We start from the raw sequence: 16,381 nt of genomic DNA on the forward strand, positions 1-16,381 counted from the left end.
CGTGTGTTTTTTTCTTCTCACCATATTCTATATATGTTACAGTGAATTAGTTTAATCCCTGAAAATTAGATTTTTACTATTCTAAAGTTTCGGGTTTTTTAACAGATTCAACTTCAAAATAATCAATCTAGTTGTTTAAATATTTCTTCGGAAAAAGTCCCATATGTGTATCTTTAGTCATACTATCCATAAAGCAGGTGAAAAAAAGACATGAAGGAAATAGAAATGCATATACGTCAAATACAATACACTAACAAACAGAAAAGATAAGAAAATCAAAGACTTACAAAAGTCAACAAAGCACAACATAAATGAGGCGTAGGTAGTATATCGCTGTTTGAAAGTAATAAATCGATTGAGGCAAAAAAAAATCCGGGTTACCAACTAAAACCGAGGGAAAGACGTCAACAATAAGAGCATCAACTACTAGAGGAAAACAACGAAACAACAGAAATACTGAAGTGATTAAAAACAATCGACAATGAAACACACACATAACCGAACTATAAGATAACAATTGCCATTTTCCTGACTTGGTACAGGACATTTTATGACGATATAAGAACGACACTATTCCAGTCAAAACCGGAAGTGATTGTTTGCGCAGTCGTCAATACTCGGGTGAATCCGCTACTCTTCTTCGTTAGATGAAGGTACGGCATCGGACGAGTTGTGACGAAGGCTAAACATTCACTGCTTAACTATTCGAGCTGATTGTAGCTCATATCATTTAATTATTATGTATTAGAAAGTCGCATTTTGCTATATTCATTAACAAGGAAAGAGAGACTGGAATGTGGTTAGGGGTTGGGTCTTGAATTTCTATCTGAGGCGTATTTAGAACAAGAGTGCACACACTGAAATGTCTCGCCTTCTTTACTAATCATTGATATTATGTTGATAGTCCTAAGTATAAAGCGTTATTACAACTGTCACATAAACTTAACATTAAACAAGATAGTTAAACAAAGACCAATGAACCATGAAAATAAGGTCAAGGTCAGATGAACCATGCCAGGCAGACATGTACAGCTAACAATGCTTCCATACAACAAATATAGTTGACCTATTACTTATAGTTTAAGAAAAATAGACCAAAACACAAAAACTAAACACTGTCCAATGAACCGTGCAATTGAGGTTATGGTCAAATAAAACCTGCGGGACTGACATATAGATCTTAATATATTTCCATACACCAAATATAGTTGACCTTTGGCATATAATATTAGATAAAAAGATCAAAACTTAAAAACTAAACTTTGACCACTGAACCATGAAAATGAGGTCAAGGTCAGATGACATCTGCCCGCTAGACATGTACACCTTACAATCATTCCATACAACAAATATAGTAGACCTATTGCATAAAGTATGAGAAAAACAGACCAAAACACAAAAACTTAACTATAACCACTGAACCATGCAAATGAGGTCAAGGTCAGATGACACCTGCCAGTTGGACATGTACACCTTCCAGTCCTTCCATACACCAAATATACAAGCCCTATTGCTTATAGTATCTGAGATATGGACTTGACCACCAAAACTTAACCTTGTTCACTGATCCATGAAATGAGGTCGAGGTCAAGTGAAAACTGTCTGACGGGCATGAGGACCTTGCAAGGTACGCATATACCAAATATAGTTATCCTATTACTTATAAGAGAGAATTCAACGTTACAAAAGTTCTGAACTTTTTTTCAAGTGGTCACTGAACCATGAAAATGAGGTCAGGGACATTGGACATGTGACTGACGGAACGTTCGTAACATGAGGCATCTATATACAAAATATGAAGCATCCAGGTCTTCCACCTTCTAAAATATATAGCTTTTAAGAAGTGAGCTAACACCGCCGCCGCCGCCGGATCACTATCCCTATGTCGAGCTTTCTGCAATAAAAGTTGCAGGCTCGACAAAAATAGATACTAGTATTCTGCCCAGGTAAGAGCTGAAAAGTAGCGTTCTTATATAAGGTTGCTTGCATTTTGATGTTGTAAAATATCAGTGGAGTGAACGAAATGAGTTCAGAAGTCTTCAGATTCAATTAAAGATGAAAACTTGATAATTGATCTATCGGATTATATTTTATGTATTTAGAAACAGAAACAAAATTTACAACAAAAACGGAAGATGACATCATAAGTTCGGGTCATACTTATTAACGTCTTTTCATTCATGAAAACGTTTGATTATACAATGAATCCCAAAAATCAGTTCGATGTCAGATGAACCCGGTCAGACAGACATGTACACCTAACAATCTTTCAATACACAGAAAATAGTGGGCATAACCAAACAAACACTTAACATTGTTCAATGAACTATGAAATGAGATCAAGAAGAAAGAAACCTTCAGGTTCGACATTCACACCTTACAATCTTTCAATACGCCTTATATAGTTGTGCTATTTCTTAAAGTATCAGAGATACAGACTTATAGCTTGCTGTTCACAGTAAGCCAATGATCCATGTTGAAGACCTTACTTTAACCTATAATTGGTTTACTTTTACAATAAAATCAACGGTACCAATTTTGTTGCACCAGATGCGCATTTCGACAATTCATGTCTCTTCAGTGATGCTCGTGGCCAAAATATTTGAAATCCAAAGCATATATAAAAGTTGAAGAGCTATAATCCAAAAGGTCCAAAAAGTATAACCAAATTCGTGAAAGGAATCAGAGCTTTGCATGAGGGAGATACATTCCTTAATTTATAATAATTTCTAATATTTTGTAACAGCAAATTTTAATAACACAAAAAATCCGTATTTTCATGCCAGTACCGAGGTACTGGCTACTGGGCTGGTGATACCCTCGGGGACTAATAGTCCACCAGCAGAGGCATCGACCCAGTGGTAGTAATAAAATCAACGGTACCAATTTTGTTGCACCAGATGCGCATTTCGACAATTCATGTCTCTTCAGTGATGCTCGTGGCCAAAATATTTGAAATCCAAAGCATATATAAAAGTTGAAGAGCTATAATCCAAAAGGTCCAAAAAGTATAACCAAATTCGTGAAAGGAATCAGAGCTTTGCATGAGGGAGATACATTCCTTAATTTATAATAATTTCTAATATTTTGTAACAGCAAATTTTAATAACACAAAAAATCCGTATTTTCATGCCAGTACCGAGGTACTGGCTACTGGGCTGGTGATACCCTCGGGGACTAATAGTCCACCAGCAGAGGCATCGACCCAGTGGTAGTAATAAAATCAACGGTACCAATAAATTATGAATTGAATGAAGAGTTGTCTCATTTCACTCATACTACATCTTCTTTTATATATATTGACCACATAAAATTAATCTTGATCACTGATTCAGGAACTGATATAGAGGTCAACTCTGTCTGACAGACATATTGATCTTGTAAGGAACCCATATATCAAATATAGGTATTTTATAACTAATAAAACAAATATTTATTGAGGGCAATAGCTCCTATAAAGAGTAAACTGACCATCTTTGTCACTTGGATTGTATTATTGGTAGATACTGTTTGATAGATTAATGTCAGGCCAATATCCTGTTGATCACGTTTGTCATGTGTTTATCTATTATATAATTTTATAAAACAATAAGCAAAAGCGCATTTTTTCATTTAAAAAAAAAAATATTTTAATAGAAAAAACGACCGGTAACTTTGGCAAATAATACCAATCATAGCAAGTATAGATTGACCACCGGTATTTACTATACCAAACTAGATATACCAAACATACTACATGTTGACTGACCAGTATACCAAATACAATTGAGCTATACTTCAAACTATATAAACTAAATAATAACTCAACAAATATATATATTGCATTTGCCGTACGGACGAACTAGCCGGCTTTTAATATGATATAATCTGACATTATGCATGTTATGTGACGATATATATTTATTACAATACGAAATCGAAAATGATAAATTAGACTAACATATTTGTCTATTTCTTAAACAATATAAAAGATTATATTCTTTGAATCTTCATCTCCGTCATTAGTGATGAATGCCACCCAGAAAAAAACCATAAAAAAACTTAATTCATGGAAACCTGTGACTCGAGGTAATGCCGACATCACTTCCAGAACAAGCGTCAATTCCAGCTCTTAAAAACCCAAATACAAAAATAAACAGCCACTGCTTATAACATACTCATATATAAATATATACGATTGTAATTTGTAGTTTACTATCGAACGTCCACGGCTAGAATGAAGACCTACACGGACAATACATTTGGCACCAAACCATAAAAAACCTTTACCATTGGTCATTCTGAACACGTTTAGTTAGTCTTGATGAATCGTGCAATACATTAATTTTTCTACTATACTACGAAAAGCAGACAAATATACTTTTCTACATTTGAAAATGCCTGTACCAAGTCAGGAATATGACAGTTGTTGCCCAATCGTTTGGTGTGTTTTGTCATTTGATTTTGTCATTTCATTAGGGACCTTGCGTTTTGAATTTTCCTCGGAGTTAAGTATTTTTGTTATTTTACTTTTTTTATGTGATAATTATCTTAATGAACTGCTCGATTAAAACATGACATCATTCTCTTACAAGAACACTGGGTCTTTAATTACTAAAAAGAACTATTGAAACAACAACGATCAGACTTAATTACATTTTCTAGACGTATTGATGAAGTTAAATCAATAACTTAAATTGGTAGACCAAGAGGACACGGTGGTATTGCAACCTAAAACAGAAAGGGTGTGTATTTTATGTTCTCACAACTTCCTTAACAAAACAAGAGAATACCTACCTTATTAATGCATATCTTCCTTCTACCGGTACGGATAAAGAACATGATGCTTACAAAGCATCTTTATACACTCTATAGGAAATTTTCATTAAGTATCAAGAAACTTACTCAATAGTTATAACGTGGGACTGTAAAACCTCGTTCATTAGACATAACAAGGACTCACACAATGAACTGTTTAAACAGTCGTGCAAAGAAATCAAATAGAACTTCCAGTCAAATACCCAACTGATCTTACATATTGTCAAGGAGAATCAAGATCACAAATTTGACTGAATTGCAGGTCACAACACCTCTGACCATTGTCATGTAAATAAAGGCAACAGTAGTATATCGCTGTTCAAAAGTCAAAAATCGAGTGAGAGAAAACAAATTCTGTTTACAAACAAAAATCGAGGAAAACCCATCAACTATTATAGGAAAACCTGTGTCTTCCGCTCTTTGTTAGAAATAAGGACTGACTATGCGGTATGGGCTTTGCTCATTGTTGAAAGCCGTACGGTGTCCTATAGTTGTAAATTTCAGTGTCATTTTGGTCTCTTGTGGACAGTTGTCTCATTGGCAATCATACAACAACTTCTTTTTTTTATAACCAGAAACACTTGATGATATTGATCAATGAACAATGCACAAGAACTATGTTATTATCGTAAAAAATCAAAGTTTAGCAGGAAGAAACACATAATTTGGTCACCAAAGTTGGCTAATGCAGTCAATAAATCATTTCTGGAAAAATGCATGATCATCCTCTTTTAAGAGATAATATATACAACATACACAGGCAAATTTCACTCACATCAATTTCACGTGAATTTAAATTCATGTGAATCTCACGTGAAATTCACATCAATTTCACCTCAAACGAATTTTTAAAATAGAGTAATTCAAATAACATATAAATTTTCAAATTTAATTAAAAAATCATGAAAAATATCAAAATTTTTTGTTGTAAATTTCACGTGAAATTCATGTGAAACATTTCACAACAGAAGCATGTGAATCTCAATTCACGTGAAATTCACATGAAAATTTTCACGTGAATTTCATGTATAAGCTCGATTGAGGTGAATCTCACGTGAAATGTTTCATGTGAATTTCACGTGAGATTGATGTGAAATTCATGTGAGCAAATTTTGCCTGTGTATATAGACTTGATTCAAAACATATATTTGTAGTAAGATCAATTCAAAGACAACAAAGTGCTGACAAAATTAAAAAAAAAGTGCATGAAGAAATTATGAGACAAAGATCTTTTTTTTTTTAATTTATAAAAACTCACTCACACTCCAAAAACGGCAAACAAGGAAGCATCCACCCTTAATTATTTGAATGATTTATTTAAAGAACCGTTTGCAAACTTAATAAAAACAAAGAAGGGTCATATTTTCTATTAAGAACATAACAATTGTCAAATGAATCTGAAGACGATCTGTTCTCTTAGTTGCTCAAGGTTATGAAAAGACCGGGTATATACATTAAATACCAAGAGAGCGTTTCATAATCTAATGCATTCTGGCTAATATTTCAATAGGCGTCGACCAAAACGTTGTGATTGGTTTACACCGTTAAAACCAATGGAAATTGAACCAATGAGGTGACGTTATTTTCATTTTGATTTACAAACAATGAGATTACCCATTTAGATTCGGATAAGACGAATCATTGTAGTAGTATAAACATTCATTTTTGACTCTTGGAAACTTATAAGATCCTTTACAAAGATGGTATCTATCGGTCAGTAGAATGGAAATAATTAAGAGATAAATAGTTGATGATACGAATACTCTATGACGCTTGAGCGTATTGTGGGTTACAAAATATATAAAAGAGAGACGAAAGATACCAGAGGGACAGTCAAACTCACAAATCGAAAACAAATTGACAACGCCATGGCCAAAACGAAAAAGATAAACAGACAAACAACAGCACACATGACACAACATAGAAAACCAAAGAATAAGCAACACGAACCCCACCAAAAACTAGGGGTGATCTCAGTTGCTCCTGAAAGGTAAGCAGATCCTGCTACACATGTGGCACCCGTCGTGATGCTTATGTAATAACAAATCCGGTAAATAGTCTACATCGGTAGATCACATTCATGAAAGGGAAGGGGATTGTAGGATGTTGCTACTTATAAACTATATAACCCTGCAATCCCAACGGAGGCAGGTATAGATTACATGATATGTTTCATTGGTTGATGTCCCAATCAGGGCAATAAATCATTCAACAGTTTAATGTAAATATTTTATTGAAAATGAAACAGTTTTGTCACATAAAAAGAAACAGATGTGACATAAATGAATAAATCTTATAAAAACGAGTTAACCAAGAATAAGTTAATACATCTAAAGCAGGACATACATTGTGTTTCTAAACAGGGAACTTAAAAATCTTTTATATAAACTGTTAATTCAGAAATTATTGTGTACAATTATAATTGTGATTTAAAAAGAATTAACAAAAAAAACAAAACTTATTATTGGAATTTCATGAAAATCTCCATACAGATATATATGCATCAGATATCAGATTGCACTTTCTTATTTTAGCAATAAAAAAATCTGCCAAGATTTCTGAACTTACAATTTGAACAGTAAAGGAACATGAGTAGAATTGAAATGGCAATAATTACATTACTGAATTCTCATTGGATAATCCTCTCACAAGGAAACCAGGTTTCATCAACATCTTGCCTATTACAGGCAAGACAAGTATCATTAAATGTATTTGATGTGAACCCTATCCTATACATCAATATAAATATTCACAAACAATCAACTAATTTGTCATTTTTCATATAAGGAGAATAATACTTGTTCTGCCAATGTTGAGCATAATGAAATGCAGAAAAAAAACAAATACCGCTAGTCTGACATTGACACTTAAATAACAAGTGGTGGATCCAGGTTTTTGTTAAAAGAGTTCAATTTAAGAAAACAGAATATATGCAAGTTGAAAAATAATGTGATGATTTGAAGCCATAACATGTTATTTCTTCCTTTTTAAATGGGTGAGCCATACCCACTCTACACACTCCTAGAATCTGACAATGATATTCAAGGACTGTATCTCAAATTTTTTGCTCAACCTTCTAGTACTAAAAATTATTTAGTTGAATTAGATTCTACTGTTCTGTATATGTCTTGTAAGAGATGAATCCCATGATAATAACACTCTTTTCCATGTATCATCCTTTGATCCATATCATCCCTCTAGCTTAAATGGGAGTCTCAGCATGATACCACAGCAGACATGAAAATGTAACAATCTATAATTACATGGCCTGATCACAGATGTATTTTCCATTTTCAATGGCACCCACCATAAAGAAAGGTTCTCATAAAAATAAGAAGATGTGGTATGATTGCCAATGAGATAACTCTCCACAAGAGAGCAAATGACATAGAAATAATCAACTATTGGTCACCATACGTACATATTTATAAATGATATCATAAACGTGTATCAATAATATCGTACACAACACTAAAAGTAAATACATGTAAAAATTAAGTAAAAAATGTGACAAAAAAATAACACATTATTAGTGTAAATGCTACAAATAAAAATAACTAAAAAAATATTAAATAAAAACCCTGCTTTCATCCACGTGGAATGTACAAAAAAGACTTAAATGCAGAATGTGTTATAACAATAAAAATAAAGTATGTACAAAAGAAATAAACTAATTTATCCAAGAAAATAGGAATTGATAAAAAAAAAAAAAGTCAATACACCTTCAAAAAACATTTCAGGCTGTTATCATTGTACATGATGCTTCAAAAAAATAATATAATTATTAAATAGATAACCAATACTCTGTTTTCATCCCATGAGGAATGTACAACAAACAATGTAAAAATAACACAGAAATTGTGAAAACTGTAAAAAAAAACATTATTTTTTCCTAAAAATAAGGAAATACAAATGAAGAGTTTCGGGGTCAGAAACACCCCCTTTCTTTTTTCTTTGGACAATCAATGCATTTGAATAGGGACATATAGTTGAAACCTTCTGCCTACCTTTTCCCATTTATCTTGGTTTGAGAACCCCCCTTTTGAAAATGGCTTGATCCGCCCTTGAAATGGATGAATCTACGATACTCATACAAAAATTTGTTCAGGCTGTACATTAAGGTACATACAATACACAATTTAAATTGTAAATGATCATAGCTATCAATCATGAATGTAAACTCATTAAAGACAAAAACTACACAAATGCCTTTCAAGGACAAAAATATAAAAATTTAATAGGGAAATTAGTCAGTGTAAACCTCATTAACATGAAACAAGCAGAAAAGAAAGTAAAACTTGTTTTCTCTGTACAATGTTAATTCTAAGATCAAAGGACTGTTTTTTGCTTGTTTAGATAATTAAAGTTAACAAATCGTTTCCTGAAATAGTTTAACCTTGTCAAGTACAGACAGACTTAATTTGACATAAAAATTGACGACTAATTCCAAGGTAAATAATGACATTGTAAGTGTGATCATCACTTTATAAAAGGTAATAACATTGAAAATTAGATTGTCACTTCATCATGCCAGTTTTCACTACTTCGAAAAAAAAATCGAAATTTAGTTGTAAAAACATTTGTCATCTTTTACATGTCATGCATCAATATTTAATGCTTTTTAAGTACAGATAAATTGTCAAATTTAAAAGTTGTTTGTAAACTTTTTTTTTCAAATAAATTCAAATATAAGGAGATGATTGATTGTTGTTTGCTTTGCATTAGCACAAAATGGCTATATCACGGCGATATAAGGAGATGTGATGAATCAGTCTATGTCACTTGTCAGATGGTTTTTGTCAAAAATGAAAGTGGCCGCATCCGTGTTCATCCTCAACCTTTATATATGTTATGTATTATCATAAAATACAACTTGCATTTCAATATTAAGGATGAACACGAGTGCGGCCACTTTTGTTTTACACGAAAACCGTCTAAAATTCAACTAAAATGCTAGAATTGTGAAGATTTAAGTAATTTAGCATGACTTAATGGTGCTAGTACCCAATATATGTGCATTGTATTGTCAAAAACAGCCCATATTTATGTAGCAGAAGCATTCTACTGTCCAATAAATAACTGAAAATTTACATTTTAACAATTTTGTAAGCTGCTATATTTTGGGGCCAAAAAGGGGTCTTACTGGACCTACTCCTTTCTAAATAGATGTAAAAACCTCATACTGTATGAGAAAACTATAAAAAAAAAAAAAAAACATTTATGGCGTAAAAAAATCTGTGTTTGCAGAAAAATGAAAAATATGACATCATTCCACAACACGAGTGTAAAAAGAATTAAATTACATTTGTGGTACGGTAAAAAATTAGTATTATATCAGTGACAAAGTTACTAACCAAAAAACTTCAAGCGCATGATATAAATATTATAACGAGTGTGGACATACTGGTACCATAATTGATCATAAATGAGGGTCAAGGTGGGGGTTCTTCAAATCTATATTCTTTAATTTTTTAAGTCAATTTTGTCTATTCTATATAGATTGTACAAATAATCCCTTATTCTTTGTTTTTTGGTCTACATTTCTCTATTCTTTAATTTTTCTGTCCATTTTTATGTAATATCAGGCTGCTATATTCTATTCTGTATAACCCATTCAGACCCTCAGAAATAATATATGGGAATTCTATAAAAACAAGGTCTTACTTACAGTATCAAAATAACATTATATTGGTTAATGTAAACATACAAAAGAAGCTCAGGGTCAAATGTAACTAGTAAGAAGGATATTTACACCTTATAATGATTCTATCAACCAAATATTCATGTGAAACTATCAAGAAAAAGGGAATGATTAATTGAAAATAAGGTCAAGGTCATGTTGCAACTGTCAGATTGACCATACACTTCACATTATATAGTTTGCTCCGTTCCTTTACATAAATTTAATAGTGCGTTTATTTATGGAACAGCAAATAATGCCTTCACCTAGAGCGCTTCGATCCAAAAGAATTGCCGTATTTGTCCTATTAGAATCAAAATAATTCGTCAGGGGTAAAATATTTAGCATAAAGGGCCAACCGGTGGTAAAATCATGATATATTCAAGCCCCCATGAACTATTTTTTAAATATCAAATTCAAAGCAAATATAATAAAAGAAAAAAACATATAACAACTTTTTTAAAATATCACATTCATAGCAAATACATAAAGAGAAAATAATATATAATACATTAAAAATATCACATTCATAGCAAATACATAAAGAGAAAAACATATAATAAATTAAAAAAATATCACATGTTAATTAAGTTATTCTAAAAACAACTTAAAATACTTGAGACAACTTTTCACCAGTGAACAAATAACATAGAATTGTCACGGAATAGAAGTTCCTTCATAATATAAGTTCCAAAAGGAAAATATATTCTGGAATATTATTTCCACAGGAATTAATAATACAGTATATGTTCCTAATGGAATAAATGGTATAGAATATTTGTTCCAACAGGAATAGATATTATGACAATGTTTATAACAAAGTTTTCTATGGAACTTCTGTTAGGGGGAACAAATATACGTTGACAGATGTAAGCCATTATAAGTCACTTCATAACCTTCAATAATGAACAAAACACAAACAGAATAGTAAACAATAACAGACCCTGAAATGACAAAGTGTAAAACAACTCTAACAAAAAAAAGACCAATGTCCTGACTTTTGTACAAAACAATAAATGAGTGTGACAGACAGCGACTTACAACACAATACTAGTATATATTTGTTTAGGGGCCAGCTGAAGGACGCCTCTGGGTGTGGGAATTTCTCGCTACATTGAAGACCTGTTGGTGACCTTCTGCTGTTGTTTTTTTTTCTATGGTCGGGTTGTTGTCTCTTTGGCACATTCCCCATTTCCATTCTCAATTTTACTTTAAATAACCACTTGTACATTTGATACAAATAAGGAGATGTGATATGATTGCCAATATAGTCATCACATACAACTATCCAATGGAAATAAACAACTAGAGGTAAGTTCAATACTAGTAAAACAAATCAATAATTTTACTGATAGGTCAAAGGTCAAGGTCATATGTCACACCCACATGCTAAATTTATTACACTATGTCAAAAGATATCTAGGTTCTGATGTCAACAGATAAGTAAATTGGAAAACTGGTTTCTCCCATATTGTATTAAAAAGGTTAAAGGTCAAACGTCAGGGTTATAAAATATCCTTTGCTTGAATAATATTGCATAACTGGATGAAGCTTAATGTCATGTATCACTGAAGAAGCTATGACTTGCAGCTTCTGAAAAATGCAACAGAAGAACACATGTTACAGGCACCAGGGGCGGATCCAGCCATTTTAAAAAGGGGGGGGTTCCCAACCCAGAGTAAAGGGGGGGGTTCCAGCTATATGCTCCCATTCAAATGCATTGATCGGCCAAAAAAAAAGGGGGGTTCCAACCCCCGGAACCCCCCCTCTGGATCCGCGCCTGGGCAAATGCACTCATGCAGTTTCAATGAACTGACTTTGGTAAACCAGATTAGAGAAGAAGTATACAAAACATCACACACTCATAAATACCAATTAAACAACATGTAAAAAAAACATATCATTGAATTCATTCAAACTCAAAATAAAAAAACTTCTGATGAAGAATAGATAATACATGATAACTTTCTAAGTGTGGAAACACATCTGTCAGAGCCAAACAGATACAGGACAGGGAGCCAGTCTACACCATCCCCTGTCTGCTTTACTTCCTGCCTTAATCTGGACTTATTCAAGCTTTCCTCTAACAATACTTCCTGTTCAGAGATGAATCCTTTCAAGGATTTACTTGTATTTACAATTGTTGTAAAGCATCTGTGAATGTGAGAATTTCTACCAAGTTCATTTTCAAGCTTCTTTCTAAACATTGGTAATAAAACTCTGGAGCCTGCAAATATAAATAAACTGTTGACACAGAAATATGTCTCGCCTGTATTTTATAATTATTTTCATAATTTCTTGTGCTTGAAATTTCTAATAAATTCAATGTTTATTCTGTACTTCAATGGTCTGTGCTGTGCACAACACTTTCTATTACAAAGAAGATAGTACATTTTCAATAGAATGCACTGTGCCGCGCACAACACTATCTCTACAAAACACATTGTATGGAAAGTGTTATGAACCGCTCAAAACGTTATTATACCAAATAAACATAGAATTTATTAAAAATTTCAAGCACAGAAAATTTTGCAAATTCCATAATTAAAAATAATTCCAAGTTTAAATAATAGCCTGTTAATTGGGCTTTGATGGCAGATCTTTGATTGATTCTATTAAACATATTCATGACTTTGATACCACACAGAAACATTTAACACTTAACCTATTGTACCCACACCTGTCCGTTGTTTAATAGATATATGAAGATGTGGTATGAGAGCCAATGAGACAACTCTCCATCCAAGTCACAATTTATAAAAGTAAACTGTTATAGGTCAATGTATGGCCTTCAACACTGAGCCTTGGCTCACACCTAACAGCGCAAATAGTTCTCTTACGTGGTGGTCCAAAGGTTGACCTCCAAACTTTTGCAAAGGAATGACACAATTTTGACCTTTTGCAGTTGAAATAATAAGACTGGGAGTAACATTCAAGGACCACATGGGAAAAACAGATTTTGAGAACTCTGACACAACAAGCATATTAGCACTTGGCAAGGTTAATTACTTTAATTATTTGAACACAACAATATATTTATATAATAATTAATTTGATTTTGAAGAGAAAAACTGCTTGTGTCACTAATTTATGGCAGCATGTTTTCATTATTTAGAAGATTTTTTTCTTTCTTTAATGATAAATAAGAAACAATGATAAAAACAAGTGTGTTATGAATTTCAATACCTTTTCAAGAGAGATCATGGAGAAAAATCTGCTGGGGTCACTAATGTATTGCAGGATGTTTTTACCATTTAAAAGATTTTTTCTTTCTTAGAAATGATAAATATGAAAAGCAAGTGTGATATGAATATAAATTCCTTTTCAGGAGAAACAATGAAGGAAAAATTTGCATGCTGACATCACTAATATGGCTGCATGTTTTCACCATTTGGAATTTTTTTTTCTTTCTTTAATGATAAATATGAAATAATAAGAAAAGCAAGTGTGTTATGAATATCAATTGTGTTTCAGGGGCAATTCATATATTTCAAAACAACAATATATTTAATCTTCATTAATTTGATAATGAGGGAAAAACTGCTAGTGTCACTAATTTTTAGAAGCATGCTTTTACCATTTAGAAGATTTTTTCTTTCTTAGAAATGATAAATAAGAAAAGCAAGTGTGTTATGAATTTAAATTGTGTTTCAGGGGAGATAATGATATAGCATGCATTTCTGTAAATACCTTTTCAAATTTATATTCGAAAAAAATAAAACTAGAGGCTCTAAAGAGCCTGTGTCGCTCACCTTGGTCTATGTGCATATTAAACAAAGGACACAAATGGATTCATGACAAAATTGTATTTTGGTGATGGTGATGTGTTTGAAGTTCTTACTTTACTGAACGTTCTTGCTTCTTACAATTATATCTATAATGAACTTTGCCCATTAGTAACAGAGAAAAATATTTGGTAAAAATTTACATAAATTTACCAAATTAATGAAAATTGTTAAAAATTGACTATAAAGGGCAATAACTCCTTAAGGGGTCAATTGACCATTTAGGTCATGTTGACTTATTTGTAGATCTTACTTTGATGAACATTATCGCTGTTTACAGTTTATCGCTATCTATAATAGTATTCAAGATAATAACCAAAAACAGCAAAATTTCTTTAAAAATTACCAATTGGAGGGCAGCAACCCAACAACCGGTTGTCCAATTCATTTGAATATTTCAGGGCAGATATATATTGACTTGATTAACAATTTAACTCCTTGTCAGATTTCCTCTAAATGATTTGGTTTCAGAGTTTTAAGCAAAAAACTACATTTTACCCCTGTTCTATTTTTAGCCGTGGTGGCCATCTTGGTTGGATGGCCAGTCCATCGGACACATTTTTCAAACAAGGTACCTCAAAGATGATTGTGGCCAAGTTTAAATAAATTTGGCCCAGCAGTTTCAGAGGAGAAGATTTTTGTAAAAGTTAACAACGACGACGGACGCCGGACGCAAAGTGATGGGAAAAGCTCACTTGGCCCTTCGGGCCAGGTGAGCTAAAAATAAATGCATAATATTTAATTCTATATCAGGACAGAGTTTTGAAATTATGTATTCAAAAAATATTAAAAACATATCTTGCATTTTTGCATCATACATTTTAATTCTATTTTAGGGACAACTTTTGACATATTGTCTCTTTAGAAAAAAATTAAATACATCTCAAACTATTTTGGGTCTGTACTATTTATCATAGTATTTTATTTTCACAAACTATGAAACAAATTGCTGTATCAATCTTGTGTTGAAGGCGGTACAGAGGCCTACAGTTTTATTCATTCTCGTCCTTTAGTCTTATATGGAAAACTGTCTCATTGGCAATCTGGAAATGAAGAGGGGAGGGGAGGGGGCTTACATTATGTTAGCAAGCTCTATGGTCGGGCTGTTGTCACTTTGACACATTCCCCATTTCCATTCTCAATTTTATCCCCTCACTTAAGGGGGAACACAACACTTTGAATCAAATATATTTGACTCATTAAATTGTCAATGACAAGATGACAAAACTAAAATATTCAAGAAATTTGAACTACACATTTTACAAAAATAATTTCACTGGAATTATAGCAGTTTCACAACTTTGATCATTCAGAAGCTGGATTTCTTTTTGCTTATTGTATACAATTAAAGTGGTCAGCTTATTCTTAAAGAGTTAATTCCCTTTATTTGTGTTCTGTAACCCCTTAGTTATACTAAATTTCACTGAACTAGAACGTATTTTTATTTACAGTTGAAGCACACCTGTATGTGCAGGAGTTTCTCGCTGTATTGAAGACCCGTTGGGGCCTTTGGCTATTATATGCTTTTTGGTCAGATTGTTGTCTTTTTGACATATTCCCAATTTCTATTCTCATTTTGAATAAATACAAATCAATTCACATCATTCCTCATTTTCCTCATTTTATTTTTAAAGAGTTAATTTCCTTTATTTGTGTTCTGTACCCTCTAAATAAAACAAATAATAAAAAAAACTAATTTACCTCTTCCTTCATTTTCTTCAGCTGATCCAGTAACTTTCCATTGAACTGTGCAAAGTAGGGAACACAGCCGTCAAGCTTGACTGAGCACAGCCACTCGCTCACATCGTCGTTGTTCATCTTGAGTAATCTTGAGCTAGAGGGCGCTGCATATGTTGTCGTTGTTGATGATGATGAAGCTATAAGAGCATCTGTTGAATCTGTAATAAACGAAATATATTAAATAATTTATTCTTGATCATTCAATAATTTAGACCTTTTTTTAATTTTTTGTTATGAATGAAGTGTATGGGTCACAGAGCATCTTTTTTCATGTAGTGCAAAATTGTTAGATTTTGTAAATATAATGCATTGAACTTCAACTTTGTTTAATAAAAACAAGAGTGCACATGCTGAAATGTCTCGCCTTCTAAATTAAACT

At 32.4% G+C, this 16,381-nt stretch overlaps 1 protein-coding gene across 1 annotated transcript in view; it reads right to left on the reverse strand.

The window, feature by feature from the left end:
• Positions 1-11,622: 11,622 nt before the first annotated feature.
• The window catches only part of LOC139496417 (uncharacterized), a 46,691-nt gene continuing 41,932 nt past the window's right edge, over positions 11,623-16,381 (reverse strand). Inside the window, exons 12-14 of the mRNA XM_071285008.1 lie at positions 15,964-16,160; positions 12,258-12,704; positions 11,623-12,018 (exon numbers count right to left, since the gene is read on the reverse strand). Of these exons, the coding sequence (XP_071141109.1) occupies positions 12,612-12,704; positions 15,964-16,160 (290 nt within the window). The 3' untranslated portion in view covers positions 11,623-12,018; positions 12,258-12,611. The remainder of the gene's footprint in view (positions 12,019-12,257; positions 12,705-15,963; positions 16,161-16,381) is intronic.

Source organism: Mytilus edulis, chromosome 11 (assembly GCF_963676685.1).
Source record: "Mytilus edulis chromosome 11, xbMytEdul2.2, whole genome shotgun sequence".
NCBI classification, from domain to species: Eukaryota; Metazoa; Mollusca; class Bivalvia; order Mytilida; family Mytilidae; genus Mytilus; species Mytilus edulis.